This window comes from Papilio polytes, unplaced genomic scaffold (assembly GCF_000836215.1).
Source record: "Papilio polytes unplaced genomic scaffold, Ppol_1.0 DF821289.1, whole genome shotgun sequence".
Taxonomy (NCBI): Eukaryota; Metazoa; Arthropoda; class Insecta; order Lepidoptera; family Papilionidae; genus Papilio; species Papilio polytes.
Genome location: NW_013527915.1, coordinates 1,385,192 through 1,401,703, shown reverse-complemented (window position 1 = coordinate 1,401,703; position 16,512 = coordinate 1,385,192). Strand labels below are relative to the sequence as shown.

At 32.1% G+C, this 16,512-nt stretch overlaps 1 protein-coding gene across 1 annotated transcript in view; it reads right to left on the bottom strand.

Moving 5' to 3' along the window:
- Positions 1-16,512, bottom strand: part of LOC106109233 (ras-related protein Rab-37) — a 37,105-nt gene that overhangs the window by 17,643 nt on the left and 2,950 nt on the right. The window contains exons 2-3 of the mRNA XM_013290643.1: positions 15,702-15,863; positions 15,192-15,302 (exon numbers count right to left, since the gene is read on the bottom strand). Of these exons, the coding sequence (XP_013146097.1) occupies positions 15,192-15,302; positions 15,702-15,863 (273 nt within the window). The remainder of the gene's footprint in view (positions 1-15,191; positions 15,303-15,701; positions 15,864-16,512) is intronic.

Below are 16,512 nucleotides of genomic sequence, written 5' to 3'. Positions count from 1 at the left end.
ATTGCGGATGTCTATGGGCAGCGGTCGCTTCGACATTATGGCGGATTCAGGTGGCCGCTTGCCACCTTATGATATAAAAAAAGGTTTATTTTCTGCGCATTTATAAAATGCTATGTGTATATCGATTATTGAAGAACTCTCCGATATGTTTACATGTTAAATATGATGAGATCTGTCAAGACATCCGTAATAACTGTTTACATACGGTGTTTGTTTTTTATTTGATAACTCGTTAACTTCAAAAATTGAAATCGTATAATCATTACTCAAGCCTCAATACAAAAAAAAAACTAAAGATAAATCCGACATTATGAAAAAAAACTTTTGATATTCTTAGGGCACTTATCAACTAGCTGGTCGGTCGCGTGAAATTAAATGAAATAATAAAACACAGCCTATGTTACTCAGTGAAAACGTAGCTTTTTAATGGTGAAAGAATTTTTTAAATCGGCCCAGTATTTTTCGAGTTATTTCGATACATAAAAAAATACAAATCTTTCCTCTTTATTAGTATAGAAGTATAGATATAGATTAATATAGATAAATAAACATTGCTTAAAGAAAACAGAAAAGTTATTGTATCGAATCATATTTCTGTCGGGAATATCAAACTTTTATACAAGTGAGAATATTCAATACGATTCATACTTAACAAGTTAACTACGCCTACAGTTGCCGGCTTCCCTTTTCTGCTTGAATACACCTACAGACAGTAAATTCAATAGAGTTGATCTTACACGTGTCTATACAAACATTCCCGGCCTCTACCCAGCGTTGTGACAACCCATAGAAATACATAGTAATGTAATAGTGTTACTAATTGATTTAATAATAAATTAAATTACTAAACTCACGTTTAACTAATTAAGAGTATCTCCAGTAATAAGTTTCGAAACACAAACTAAGCTCTGATAAAATCTAACTAAACTTATGGATTCCTAATTCTTTATTAGTCTGAATTTTTGCCGCTGACACAATAGTTTAAAAAGGTAAATATATGGCTTTAGTAGCAAAAATCAAAGGAAATTGACATAAAAAATAAACAACAGTATGTCAAATCTACGCATAATGAAACCCAAGGGTCGGCAAAAAATGATAAGAGGCTTATACTGTTTATAAGGTTTCAAGAAACCCTCAAAAAGGTTTACATTATGGTAAAATAATAGCTACATTATTCTTACAAAGTTATTATGGACAACATATTTAAGTTACTGAAAACATTTATTTCATAAAATAAAAGTACGTTTTTCTACAAATTCTCTGCCAGCTATCGTAAAGATGTTTCCGTAGAAATTTCGAGAAAATTATACCCGTATGAAAGATCACAGAGAATATTGTCGTCATTTTCTCATGTATCTGTCTTCCGTTACACGAAGTTTTATAACGTTTTTAAGATTTTCACATTCAATGATTCATTCAGTCGTTCTTTTATTCATTCGTTCAATATAAATAAAGAAATACGAACATTATACTGATATTAGATAAATCCTAACTTCAATGCCAACTTTTGAAGACTACTATTTTTTTTATATTTTTAATTTTGCCTGTAATATTGAGATATAAAATAAACTTAAACTTAAACATAAAGTAAACGTAAAGTAAATAGAACAGTAGGTACGCATGTAACAAGTAACTAAATTGGAAACACTGAACAAGGCTTTAGAATATTTCGGGAACGAATCAACTTACTTTCATGTCAATGGTCCAATGAATGTCTTTTACATAAAATAGATTGCCTGCGACTCTTTTTATTTGACTCCCAACTTCTTCGCTTTGTAACAATTGCTTTAATAAAAACCTGACAAAATGAAATACTTTTTTTTATCTAAATATTCTTATTTTTGTTTTTCAAATGGATACAAATTCGAAGAGAAGATCTTACTTGTAAAGGATTTGTGAATATTAGGAACTTTGGTATGCATTTCACTGGCACAATCATTAGGTTTATTGCACAGCCTCATTAACCTAGTAAATAATTATTAGTTATATACCAAAACTTAAAAAAACACACTAAAGAATGTGAACTACATTTAACTCTCCTTCTAAGCTCCTAAAATCGTAGTAATATAATTTTCATTACATCAAATTATTTGTTTACCTCTTCGCTATAATTTCTGTAATGGCGGAGACGGAACATAGCTGAAAACAAAATAAATAGAACCAAAACTCAACGCTTTCAACGTCGCGACGGTCCAGTGGAATGAAATATGTAACTATACTTACGTCTTTGCTTTGCAACTCGGAGGATGACGAATTCACTTCCCAAATATCAGTGCAATTATTTTGAGTGCTGAAAATTTATCAACATTTCTATAAAACGTAAATGTAATACACGTTTTAATGCAATAAAAAGACAATTATAACTATATCAATAAACAGTTAGAAACCGAATTCTAGTTAATTCTGAATCGAAACGGTAATGTCAATAGTAATCAACGGCGATTGTTGATGATTTTTCCGTACAATAAATCTGCAGACAAAAGCCGGGCCAGATGCAGAATCTCGTTAATATTCATTGAGTTCGCAGAAACAAACTCCTGTTGTGAATTCGTAGATATTGGATTTTTAAATCGAAGAATTTTATTCACTTCCCAATTATGATACACTTTTATAGCAAACTGTCCACGTAGCCGTAAATTCATCAATACTTAACCAACCAAGATTACATTATGTTTTTTTTTTATATTACAAGGTGGCAAACGAGCAAACGGCCACCTGAAACCGCCGAAATGGCAAAGCGACCGCTGCCCTCATACACAGAGGAGGAGACGCAAATAAAAAGAATATTTTCCCTTCTCATGCGTCTCCTCCATAGTCAAATCCACTTTTCCTTCCCATCCTTACTTCTTAAGAAAAGGGTGGAAAGTAAAAAGGGACTAAAATAAGACTAATATAAATATCACGTCACTGTAATTCTACAGTAAATTCTTTAATTTAGCACGTGTTTTTTCTATGACAAGTCTTCTAATTGCATTGTTAGCATCCCTGACATAACAACCGTCTACAACTGTACACATTAAGCCTTGTCATTAGTGGTAAACCAGTGTGTTATCGGATCCAAGTTGAATCACCCTGTATTTACTCACTTCTATAACTGTTTTATGTGATTGAAAATTCAACGAAACAAAAGATAGCGAGTGTTCTTCACCACGCAAATACAGATATCAGAGGGTCTATCAAGAATATTTTCGTATCAATTGCGAGAAGGTATTCGTAACATCATTGACAAAATTTATATTAGATTTGTACATGCATTACCTAGCGTAAAGTATGTGAAAAGCCCTTATATATGAATTTTCGTATCCTCCTACTTCGAAATTAAGTACCTTATACTTTTAAGTGATTAAATTAAAACGAGTTACCCAAAAACTTTTTGTACCATTGAAATCAATCCTAATCGAATATCGAAGGAAAATTACGTGATTGAAAAGGGTTTTCCGCAAAGAAATTATAAAGGAGATCGAGAATGTTTGTCTAGGACATTTATTTAGATTGATGGATAGTCCATAATATTGTAACTGTAAAAAAGAAAAGCGATTTGTGAAAAAGTTTCAAGTTAAACTACGATAATGTTAAAATGATATCAAAAAATTATGTTTAAAAATCTGATTAAAATTTTGCAAACAAATCGCGCTATTTTCTATCTTTCAAAACAATTTAATATCTATAAATGTTTTAATACAGATAAAGGTATGCAAATGAAATAGCGGATAATCTTGCAATTTCGAAGCCTCGAACTATGCGTTCTCTCTTGTAAATCTAAAAGCGGATTTTCGGATGCGAGGCTTTACACAAAATCGATGAAAGTCGCTTTGTGCAGTACATCAATGGAATGCGAATGTTATTAGATTTCGAACATTGTAATATTAATTGATATACCTTATATTATAATGCCCTAGAACTTATTGAATCAGTAGATTTAAGTACTGCCTTTAAATAGTATGCCAGTATTTATCTTATTAAAAGCTAAACAATAAAAAAACAATGAAAAATCTACTCTGTGTTACTTTATAAAGACAAGATTGATATTCAATCAGCTTTTGAAGGATTACAGATTTAAATAATTTACAAAACAATACAAATCTGAATTTATATTTTATTTAGCGTTAATTATTTAAGAGAAGACAATAAAATAACAATTAAGTGGGAATTGTTAATTGTTTAAGGCTTCGAGTGAAGTTAGCAAATTAGTTGCGTGGTAGAGTGGACGCCGGGAGGTCGACCGGGACACGCTTTGTTCAGTTTCGCTCCGGCCGGCACGTTTATTACGACTAACAAAGACTTCCCAACCTTGTCGCATTGAAAACACCTTGTACAACTAAATTTAATTTAACTTTAAATGTTATTTAGCTGAGTACAAATGGGAATGACTGACTTATGGGCTTGTACTCATACTCTTATGAATAATAATGCGAAAACAAACCTTAAAAAAAAAATTGTAAGTAGTCCATGTGTTCTTCCAGATTATCCTCTACATCTGTGCCAAATTTCATCGAAATCCATTCAGCCGTTTAGGCTACAAACTCCAACATCCATCCATGCATCTAAACTTTCGCATTTATAATTAGTATGAAGTATGATGAAATATAATTGCTTGATTGTATAGATTACGAGTACTTTAACTGTCATCCGCACAAATATAAGATTTTCAATACAAATACAAGATCGTTATCGTCCCCCGACTCTTGTTTCCAGTTCAACAACTCAAATAAATGAAATCGAAGTGAGATGATTCGAATTCGAGTAGCGTAATAAAGAAAATTACCGACGCGATCTCAGTGAGTCAGTGAGAACGGCGTATTACGAGTTCCGATGAACAGAACTTGTTATTGAGTACAGCTGGGTTCTTACCGTATTTTATTATTATTGAATAGTAGTTAACAACTGTAACATCGTTGAGAATTTAAAAAATGAAAATGATGTGTTTTTTTTATTTTGTCGTAATGTTTTTGAACTTCTTTCGAGGTCTTAAATATTAATGGCAACAATTATTGGGTATTATAAAGCTAAAATTTAAAAACTAAATAGACGTTATGATTTCACAATTCATGGAATTTTTATTGAAATGTTGTTTCACAATTCATAAAAAGTAATTTAACTTTTTGTTAACTGTAAATTGGAACTCTATTTCGTATGTAACAAAACAGGAAAAATAGTTATTGCTTTTGAATTGAGGGACACAGCTCCCGCAAAGCCTTTGTTTTGTATCGAGTACACGTGTCAATTTCATCAGACCTTTGAATTAGTTTCGCATCACCGGATGAAAAATGTTTTCGTTCAAAATATGAATATATCAATAAGTAGAATTCCCTTTATAAGCTTTCATTTTATTAAACAAACATTGTCAGTAAATGGACATATGTACATAAGGGTGAGATTCCACGGCAGAAAGTTACACAAAACACAGTCATCTTTGTTGTTTTCGAAGGGACTGAGATGGACATTTTTTATTCAAGCGCGTCAACAATGAAAACTCTACTTAAATGACTTTTCACAAACAAATGTGGAACTATAAATCTTGCAAACAAGTTTAATACTAATAATACGATTTACATCAGAAACCGACTTATGACGTTATCATTAATGACTTCCATCCCCTTTCTACAAACTGTGTTTTAAATAAAACAATCCAAATACTAAGCTTCGCAAATCCATTAAACGATCGTTAAATAGAAAATGGTGAACCAAATATTTAGATTTAAATTACTTTCAAGTTAATAATCTTATAAAAAACCTTAAAGGATGGAAAACCGACCACAATATAAATATTAAAACAAAGAAAATTGTATTATATTAGCAAATTACACTTAACCATTGTCTAAATAACAAGTTCTTAAAATTAAGGAGCATTGAATATGAAATGTGTTTAAAGGGTTCGTCAGAAACAACTAAATAAAGCTGTTGTAAGAGCCATAACCGTTCTTTGTTCTGAACGTTCTGATCGCTTTAGCAGTTTCCTGTCTAAAATGCCCTCTCTAAAGGAAGCTATCAAATCTTACTGGCGCAATAAAATACCTACAAAAGACGTAATAAATCTAGAAAGTCTATAAAGAGTAATACAACTTAAAAGAAACCTTGTAGAATATATTACGTAGTATACGTTGCTTAATTAATTTCTTGCAAAAAACTATGCTACATACAAAAATCAAGATTGTTTTGTGCCTTTTTTTTGTACTAACTTATGGTACTGACTTCTAATCTTATTTGATAAGCGATCACATTAAAACAATTAGAAAGTATTTGCAGTTATTGCACTAATTTTATTTATTAATAACGTCATATTCAACAATACGTAGGACTACAATAAAACAGACAGTGTTTTAAATACATTTTAGCTTAGACATATGTCAACTCTTTCAAACAACGATTCTAGCGCCCGGTTTAATTCCCTACATTTTACAGACCTGTCTCGTGTTTAGTTGAATACTAAAAAGTATCTTAATAATGTCGTCTATTCAAATAAAAACGTAAATTCTAATTTATATTTACAGAATAGTATATCAATCTTAACTAATATTATAAAGAGGAAAGATTTGTATTTTTATATGTATTGAAATAACTCAAAAACTACTGGACCGATTTCAATAATTCTTTCACTATTAAAAAGCTCCGTTATCAGTGAGTAACATAGGTTATATTTTTTAATTTCACACAGACGAACTCGCGAGCAACAGCTAGTATTTTCTAATTATCTGGGATATTTGAATTGTGTATTACAATTTACGAAGGCAAATATACTTTGATTAGAAAAGGTTCATTGATCTTTGGAGAAATGTGAAAACCCTCAATATTAAGTTATGAGCGATATTAATTTGATTGGAACTGGGATAGAGTTAGCTGGAATTTAAGCTAATAAGGACTTTGTTAGTCATACGAAGCTTTACTGAAATAAGACATGAAATAAGTATAGTAAGTTTGACATATCTCCTAAAAAAAAAAATTACAATACACAGACAATTTATTGATAAGTTTTAGAGATAATACTACCTAATCTTAATTATATCATCATCTCCCTTACTTTATCCTACTCCCGTAGTGTCGGCACACCGGGTTTTTGACGCAATCCATCCATCTCTTTCTAAGTCTACCTCTACCGGTGTACCTCTACTCATAACAAATTTCCAATTTTCTTACTTATTTATATATCACAAAAGAAACTGCGTGAAAAAATTTATTATGACACATAAATTAATCGTAACAATTTACCAATTCGTAAAAAGATAATAACGATTCTAACTGCTGTATAAATTTTGATAACATTCTTGTGCGATTGTCGTTTGTTTCGCAGCGAGTTAAGTGTTTAGTTGCACGATAAAAAATCAAGTAGTGTGCGTCCATAAAAGCTTATAGGAATCAAAGCGAGACTAAACAGTTCTGCGATAGTTTTGTCAAAGGTGTGCGTGCTCTAAGTATGATTTTTAAACATCAATGCCAATAGTAGAACTGTTAACTAGGTCAGTGTTTGCTTTTTGAAAATCAATCGAGCCCCGGCGTCGGGGAAATAAAAACAAAATTACGTTTACAACGAGCATTCTAGGTAAAATTCAATTAAAATTTTGCTTGTAATCAAATCAGAGCAAATGGCTTGAACATCACTTTTGAGCGAAATCAAGATTTGCTGATAATTTTAATAGAATTAGTATTAAATTTTATTAAGAACCGTGTAGTTAGATTTACAGATAATTAATAAATTTAGGCGTCTAATATAATTTGCTCTAATACTTTTTTATATATTTACTAACATTCGCCAGCAATCCCGTCTGCGTGGAATTAAAAAACAAAACTAAGTAGCCTATCTATTCTTCCAGACTATTCTCTAGGTCTATGCCAAAGTTCATCGAGATCCGTCAAGCAGTTTACGCTACAAACTCTAACAAACCATTCATCCATCTACACTTTTGCATTTATAATATTAGTAAGAAATAAGTTTGATTATTTTGCATCGTAAATTTATTTAAATACAAGATAAGATTACGACATACTTTACAAAAATTTAATATTCTCTTTAATATTATAACTTATTATTATTTTATTAGAATACTTTTATTTATGTCACTCTTAAAAGCAGAAAAAACTTTATATTTTATATCAAAGTTGAAGCGAAATGTTCTTTGCGAAAACCAGTACGTCGAAACTATTTCCTTTTTAAAAGCGACATTCATCAGCAGTCGAGGAGCGAAGCCTTTTATACAAGTTGCTACCTAAAACACATTTCCTTTCATAATTACCTCGCACTGCATAGAGGAAGCGTGGGGCCGCGGAATTCGCGATAAATAGACGAGGTTTGCTTTAATTGAAAAATATTATTTTATTAAAACATATCCTTTAACAATACTTAATAGTTAATAATTAATATAAACACAATAAATAAACATTACGATTAATTTTGTTTCCAGCAAAATCACCCTGTGTTGTTAATTTTATAAGACAGATGGCGTTAAACGTGAGAGCTGTAATAAAATGAACTAATATTTTCGTATACATCTATACTAAGTATAAAGAGAAAAGATTCTTATTTTTGTATGTATTGAACTCAAAAACGACTGGGCCATTTTCTAAATTCTTTCACCATTAATAAGCTAAATTATCTATGAGTAACAAAGGCTATATTTTTTATGTCACGCGGACGAATTCGTAAGCAGATAATATAAGATATTTTAGTTATCGTTTAGTTCTCTTTGCTAATAATCCGCGCACTTCTAAGCCCCAACAGGAGAGACAATGTCGGGCGGATATTAGATCTTTCCTCCCGCATGCCTGTCACTCGCCAGTGCTGAAAACTGGAACACTGTCGTTATTCCTTTTGTTTGCTAAGCACATTTATTTGCAAGAATTAGCTTGCGTATGTTAGACAATCGCAAGTAAAACTACAAAATATCCGTAATGATGAATGTACAAACATAATCTTTGCACTATTTTTTTTAAATAACATTTAGAATTAAGTATTTACTTATGTATGTGTGAATACAGGGCTTTCTATAGCCCGTGTTACATAGCCTCTGCTTACCTCCCTAATTTACGTGCCTTAAAAATGACGTCACTGTCAGATAAGGTAACAAAATCAGTTATTTCCGTCATATTTCACACGTTGGATTGTCATCAGACAATTTACAATTTAGTGGGACAGGCCTTTAATATTTTAAAATATCCTAGACCACATTAGTCGTGCGAAAGCTCTATGAATACAAATGAGGTGACACGTCAAAAGCAATCAATAAACGTTTTGCATATTCAATATATTGGATTTAAAGAATAATATCGGGTTTAATCAAATTGTATACAGAACATATTGATTATTATAATAATAGCTACGAGGGAGATAAGAAAATAAAAAATGTTGCAAAACGCTAGGTGTCAGTGCGGTGATTGGAAGCAAAATTCGGAATTTAAAATGTAATCAATAGCTTTGTGTGAATATTTAACATCACTCGTAAATTATTTACATCGTAATTATCATCATTACCAGCTCATGTGTCCCTACTGAGGGACTCGGAGCCAACCCATAAGTTAGGGATGATTAGGCTATAATCAAACCACGCTGACCAAGTGCGGGTTGACTTCACAAAAATCTGTATATTTCTTTGCCGATATGTGCAGGTTGCACCACGATGTTTTGCTTCACCGTAAGAACGTCGGGTAAATTATGTAGATTTAAATTCGAATAAATCGAAAACCATATTGGTACATTGGAATTCGAACCCAAAAATTGCAGATTACAAGTCAAGCGCTTAAACCACTGAGCCACCAACGCTCTTTTCGTATTTACAGTCTTGATTAAATCTTACTTTAGGGAGTAATTTTTAGTCACTAATATTGCAATAAATTTTAATATGCGTAGTTCGTTAGTTTAGTTCGCAATATTATTATTTCATGTATGTAATATACCTTTACACTATTATATTCAGACTGTCATGAAAACCATAAAAAAATAAAATATCAGGTTTTACCTGTGATGTAGGCCGTAGCTCATTTTCTAAACTTTTGGAGTTGCTATGTTTTCGCCCTAAGGCTTTTACCTTCAAAATTTCTACACAAAGAACTCTGCTCCATATTGTTTTTCACAACCACCCCTTTGAATTACAATGACTTGAAATCATATTTATTAAGCATAATTTAGTATAATTTAAATCATGGTTTTCAAAGTGTGAATATGCAAAACTTCTACAATTAGACTTCTAGTTACTTACTATCTTACTGATATTATAAATGCAAAAGTTTAGATGGATGTTTGTTAAAGTTTGTAGCCTAAACTGCTGAGCACATCTCAAATTTGGCATAAATGTAGAGGATAATCTAGTAGAACACATAGGCTATTTACTTGTTTAATTCCACGCGGACGGAGTCGCGAGTAAAAGCTAGTAGTTTAATGTTGCGATAACTAGGTTCAAACAATTTGTCCATTGTGTCTGCCCTTGACATTTGATGGCACCGATAATTGGCACGTCAAAACCAGATTCAGGTTCAAATTGCTAACGCATATACTGAGAGTAGGTACATTTTTTATCTTGACAATTATATACATAATTAAAAGTAAATATATTTGACTCCTGTTAAATTAAATAATTACAGTGGATAGTAAGAATAACCATTTCTGTGTTTAAACGGAGAAATTCTATCAGAAAAAAGATATCCAGCATTTGGCTTATTCTGTAAGAAGTAATTGATTTTTATATTTGATACTAGCTTTCGCCCGCGGCTCCGGCTGTGTGTACATAAAAAGAACAAATGTGAGTAGCCAATATGTTCTTTCACTTAGACTATCCTCTACGTCTATGCCAAATTTTACCGAGATCCGTTCAGATGTTTAAAATAAAAACTATAACAAACATCAATATACTTTCGCATTTATAATATTAGTATGATTACCTTAAAGTTTCATTGATTTTCTTGGATAAGAAATTGGTCTACTTATTCAGTGTTCTTTCAGAGATTCTAATAGCTTCGTGCCGCGAAATTGTAGCTTTTGGTAGAGAAATAATTTCATATTACACGTATATCAATTAAAACCGAAAATTGGTAAGGGTTGTAAATATAATTAAATTCTGGCGTAACATCTTGATAATTGCTTCCTTTGTGTAGACTACATTTTAATTATACAAATGTATGACTATAATAATAAAAATAAATTAATACATCAATCAAAGATCTGCATCTAAAACGTTTACCTATCGCCAAAACTCTAATAAAAAAAAATACAAACCGTAAAAACGTGAAAATTAAAAAAATCCAAATTTGTAATCGCTTTAAAACACTTTTTTATAATAAAAGATAATTTTGGTGCGCGTGAAACGAAACTTTTCGCGGGAAATCAACCAGCAAGCGTCCCGTGGGAGCGTCGGCGTGGCCCGTCAACCAGCGACTGCTCGTAAATCCTAGACCGCTCCTGCCCGTCTAGGGACGCACCCCCCTCCGAGCACCCTTCAACCCCTCGCTCGTTACTTCGGCAACCGTATTGAGGTGTGAGCGGATCCGATATCCCTTACAGCAATTAATTATTAAAATATAAAATGTGTTACTAAATATTTCAGCGAAAAAACTCTACCTATATTTTTTCAGTTGCAAAAACTCGGAATAAATATTATTGTCTAAAAATAATTATTTAGAATGGAATCAACAGTACTTAAATACATTAAGTATATATAGTTAGGAAACTGTAGTAGATTTGGGATTAAAAAATAGGTAATAAGGCATAAATTAAATACTTATTTTTTGTATAAGATTTGATATACCTACTGTATAGATAAAATTGAGATCTTGATTTGTTAAATATCAAATATTTAAATGAATAAAAGCATTGTATTAACTTTACTAGTCCTCCTAGACTATCTTGAGATCTACTAACGCTATCGTATCTTATTAGTTTAAAAGACAAAAAACCATCAATGTCTTAGAAAAAAGTAGAATACATTCTCCTAACAAATAAAACCGAAGTAAATTGGCCTTCGTTACATTAGGCCGTCCTTTCTTTACTTTATCTTAGTAATCCTAAATAGTACTTTGAAAGGGCCGAAAATCCTTAAAGTAAAATTGAAATTGTGAAAGTACATTTTTTCTCAGTGACAATAATAAAATGAATCACTTTAATGAAAAATTAAAGAAAAACACTCTAAGAAAAGGTTACGTAATAAAATTACACGAAATGGTACGTAAATGTTCTTCGCATTATCACTCAAGATGAAGTTTAGAAGCAAAGGCAGTAAATAGCGCTTTAGATTGTGTGACTCAAAAGCTTTAAGTAATTATCTCATAAGGTCGGTTCACTAGGGTTACCACTCATTCGGCTTTTAACAGAATTCCCCGGCTTCGCATGGTACTTCTGGTTTGACATTGTTGTTTTTGTGTTTCAATCGCTAGATGTCGCTAGTTATCCATTGAAATGTTTTGATTGAATATTTTGTGAGAACTTTAGACCAAATAAAAGTTTTGGTGTTGTAACTATTATTGTATTGTAATTGTTATTGTTATTTATCTATAGTTACAACAAATACATACGTTTATAGAAATCGAGTAAAGCATTTTAATGTAGCTGTGTTTTCGCACAGTAGGTGGCGGTAATAACACGCGTGGTCACTTAGAACTCGCAGTAGGGAGTGATTTTACTGCGCTATGTTTTCTTAATTCATTTCTACATTATGAACATTTATCGAAAGTGATAAATAAACTTTTATAATTAAAATTAATTCGTTTGTTAATTTTAATTAATGCTTAACAAACTCTTTACAATTTTGATAACTTGTCATCAGAGTTAAGATTAATGAATTTATTTGTAATAAAACTTTTTAAAAAGCGATCCATCAGTCGCCGGAAGCAAAGCCGAAAACAAACATGGCGTCAATTTACGGCTTACGGATCAAAGTTTAAGTAATTAACTTGTAAGTTAACAGCGCGCCGGTTAGATTTGAGGAGCCGGCATTCACGAATTTAATATCCGTTAGCAAGTTATGAAAACGTTAACTGCATTACAATAAATATTTGACAAAAATGTGCAAGCCAGAAATCTGCACAAATGTATCCGAAAATGAACTAAACTCTGATCGTGACGTAAAGAGAAAAATGTTGACCGACGATATCTGCTGGGAGTTTCATTTTCAACGTCACTCTATTTAATTAATTTTATCTCAGAAATTATTTTCGAAGGGGAATTAAACTCAATTTTCGTTCTCGACAACTTTTCGAAAAGTAAACAACACGATTGAAAAACAGTATGTGCTGCTCTTCCATACATCTCTATCAGCCATCATATCTGAATACACTCCTTAAGCATATCCTCTTTCACACAATCCATCCATACTTTCTTCGGTCTTCCTCTTCCTTTGTAGCCATCCATATTCATTCTTAACACACGATTGAAACTATCTTAACTGTAAACAATGGAATTATTATTCAAAAATAAAATGAATAAATAACTATCTCTGTCATTCCCTCTCCCTCTCTCACTCTCTCAGTGCGACTATTTTTCATTTTTTTTAAGGGACATCTCTTCTCTTTAACTACCTCTGAGGTATTTCCCTGTGCAGTTCTCACTAATGTGAATTATTTAGGTCCTAGTGTTTCATATACTTACGTAGGTTTCCTTTGTTATAGTTCGTACATCCTTATAGTCCTTGTTGCAAAAAAAAGGTAAATGTAGTTCCCAATGAGCGTATTAGAATAAAAGGACTACTCAAAAGACTTATCTATTAACCAGGATCCTAAACCAACAGTCTTATAGGGATGGTGTCCTTGATCCCTGAGATTTAATAAGGACAAAATCGTCTTATTCTATTGGCCGCGGTCTGACATAAGTTGAAGAGATTTCACAAAGAATGTTTTTGAACTGTAAGATTTTTATATCAAATCAATAAGAGATCTTTTTTGTTGCAGATGTTTTGTGACAGTTGTCGCCAGATCGAGGTAGGTTTAGAGCGTGCGTACACCTTTTACTAAACTGTCGCACAACTGTTTAGTTTTGCAATGATTCATATGAGTTTTTATGGAGGTGCGCACACTAATCGATTTTAGTTGTGCAACTAAACAGTTGAATTGGCTGCGAAACAATCGACAATCGACAATCGAATAACAGTGCGATGGTTTAGTAAAAGGTATGCGCCCGCTTTTTGTGGGGCAGCCACCATTAGAGACGACACTTTATGTGATTTTTTTTTGTGCCTATAATGTTAAAAAACAATTCAAATAAAAATTCTTGGCTATAGTAATCTATGTTTCCCGTAAAATATAAATAAAACATTTATAAAAGCAAAGTTGAGTGGCAAAGTGTGTCTTCATTGTCCGAACGAACGCAGAAGCCATAAATTTCCTACCGCAGAAAATTACGACCGACCTTTGAAAGTCTAGGTCTAAAAGTAGATAACCTAAATTGTTTTATCTATTATCTGCCATATTTTTTAAAGAATATAAAAATGCTGTTGTTTATAAAAAAGTCTAGACATGAATTACTTTAACCTGTATATTATTTACCAATTTCTGATTTCTGTTATTACGTAGAGTAGTTTTTTAATGTCTCGCTATAATTATTAAAATGGAAAACATACTATCTACACATATAATAAAATTGGAGTGTCTGTTTGTAATATCAAAAGTAAAATTCCAGATTTCGGGAAGATATTTTTTTGCATTGCTAATAACGAAAATCGCATATGAAAAAAAAAGTCTGTCTGTCGGTCTGTCCGCAAGCCGCGTTTGTTCCTGGTAATCTCCGAAACGGCTGGGACCGGACTTTTACTAAAAGGTATTTGACATAGACAGGCATATTTTAGGCTACTTTTTAGTACCACCAGCTAGTTGTAGGATAAAAACCCTTTTCACATACCTTATTCTATGGATTTAAGGTTACAACGCTAAGTGGGTTCCGTCATAAACATCAGATCGCTCACAAAGGTACGTAAGAGCGCGCCATTAAACCATACGAACTTACTTTCGTATCTATTTATCTATTTAGTTCAGGAGAAACGATTCGCCTTAATGTGAACTAATTTATTTTGATTATCGCTAAAATTATCCTTAATTTATATAAAAGAATGAAACGCAGAGTACGATAATTATTGTTTACTATTACAAGTATAGGTTATGTAACGATTGACAACGGGATTTTAAACTAATAAAAAAAATAAATGAATTAATTTTCGATTACTACAAAAAAAATCTTATTAAGTAATCTGTGCATTTTATATATTTTTTTTAATTCCACTAACCGTGAATCCGATGCCGACGGTAGCTGAGAAGTTGCCCGGCTGGAACTTGCCCGTCTCAAACTGCACGAGTAGGGAAGTTTTCCCCACGCCGCTGTCTCCCAGCAAGATCGTCTGCGTTAACATGATTATTTATCTATTTAATACTTTTTGCACAAATATTACAATAAATATATTAATACTAAGATTTGAAGATTATGTTCATGTATTGCTTCGAAAAGTTTCAGTAAAGTTTATTTCTGTAACAATTAATTTAATTAAAAATGTTAGCAGAACGGAAAAGTCAACGTGAAATTAAAAAAAAAAACTTTGTAAATCAAATCTTTTTCGTGTTATCCCGATTTTTTTGAGAACCTGCGACTGTTATTTTCCTTGTTAGTAAGTATATTTTATTTATAAACATAAATGGAGACGTATTTTAAAGAACAGATACAGAATATGGTTTTACATAACAAGGCATTGGATAGGTTTATGCATGAGAGTTCATCATATCCGAGCATAGATGGTCATTACCTTGTGTATAGGTAAGTCTTCATCGAGTAGACTACGCGGAGTCTCAGTGGGGGGCCGGTAGTCCGGGTAACCGGTAGGGGAGGGAGTGCTGCGCGGTGCGGGCGCTCGCAGCGTATCCTCTTCGAACACGTCGTCACTCATGCTGTCGTCTGTTGCCACTTGCTGGAAATAATTACCCATTATAGAAGACCAGCTGTTGCTCGCGACTTCGGTCGCGTGAAATTAAAAAAATATAGCCTATATTACTCACTGATAACGTAGCTTTTTAATGATGAAAGAATTTTCGAAATTCGCCTAGTATTTTTTGAGTTGTTTCAATATATACAAAAATCCAAAAATACAAATCATTTCTTTTTATAATATCAGTGTAGATAACCTTTTAACTGCCGAAGTTTATTTCAAAGAAGCCATAACGCAAGGGTCACTCAAAAAGGGAGTCAGTAATCCCTACTTCAATAGTAATTTTCAGCTTAGAATGTAATGTAAAGTTTTGTACCATTTTCATATGTCTATAATTATGGATTACTGTCCGTAGATATGGGAATAATAAGGGTTATGAAGGACCTTAATTAAAGTCATAATATTTGTATAGGGCGATATAACTTGTTGCTTAGCAATAAATCTTATCATCAAACCGGATCTCGACAAGGATTTAGGGTTTTCCTTTATTACTGGGACAGTCTTAAAAATTTATGTACAAGATAAAACTACGGTATCTATATAAAAGCGATTTTTTTACTAATTTTAACCATAGTTGATTGCCCTTAGTGATTGTTTCAGGACTCTGAGTACGGCGCCAAATAAATAGACA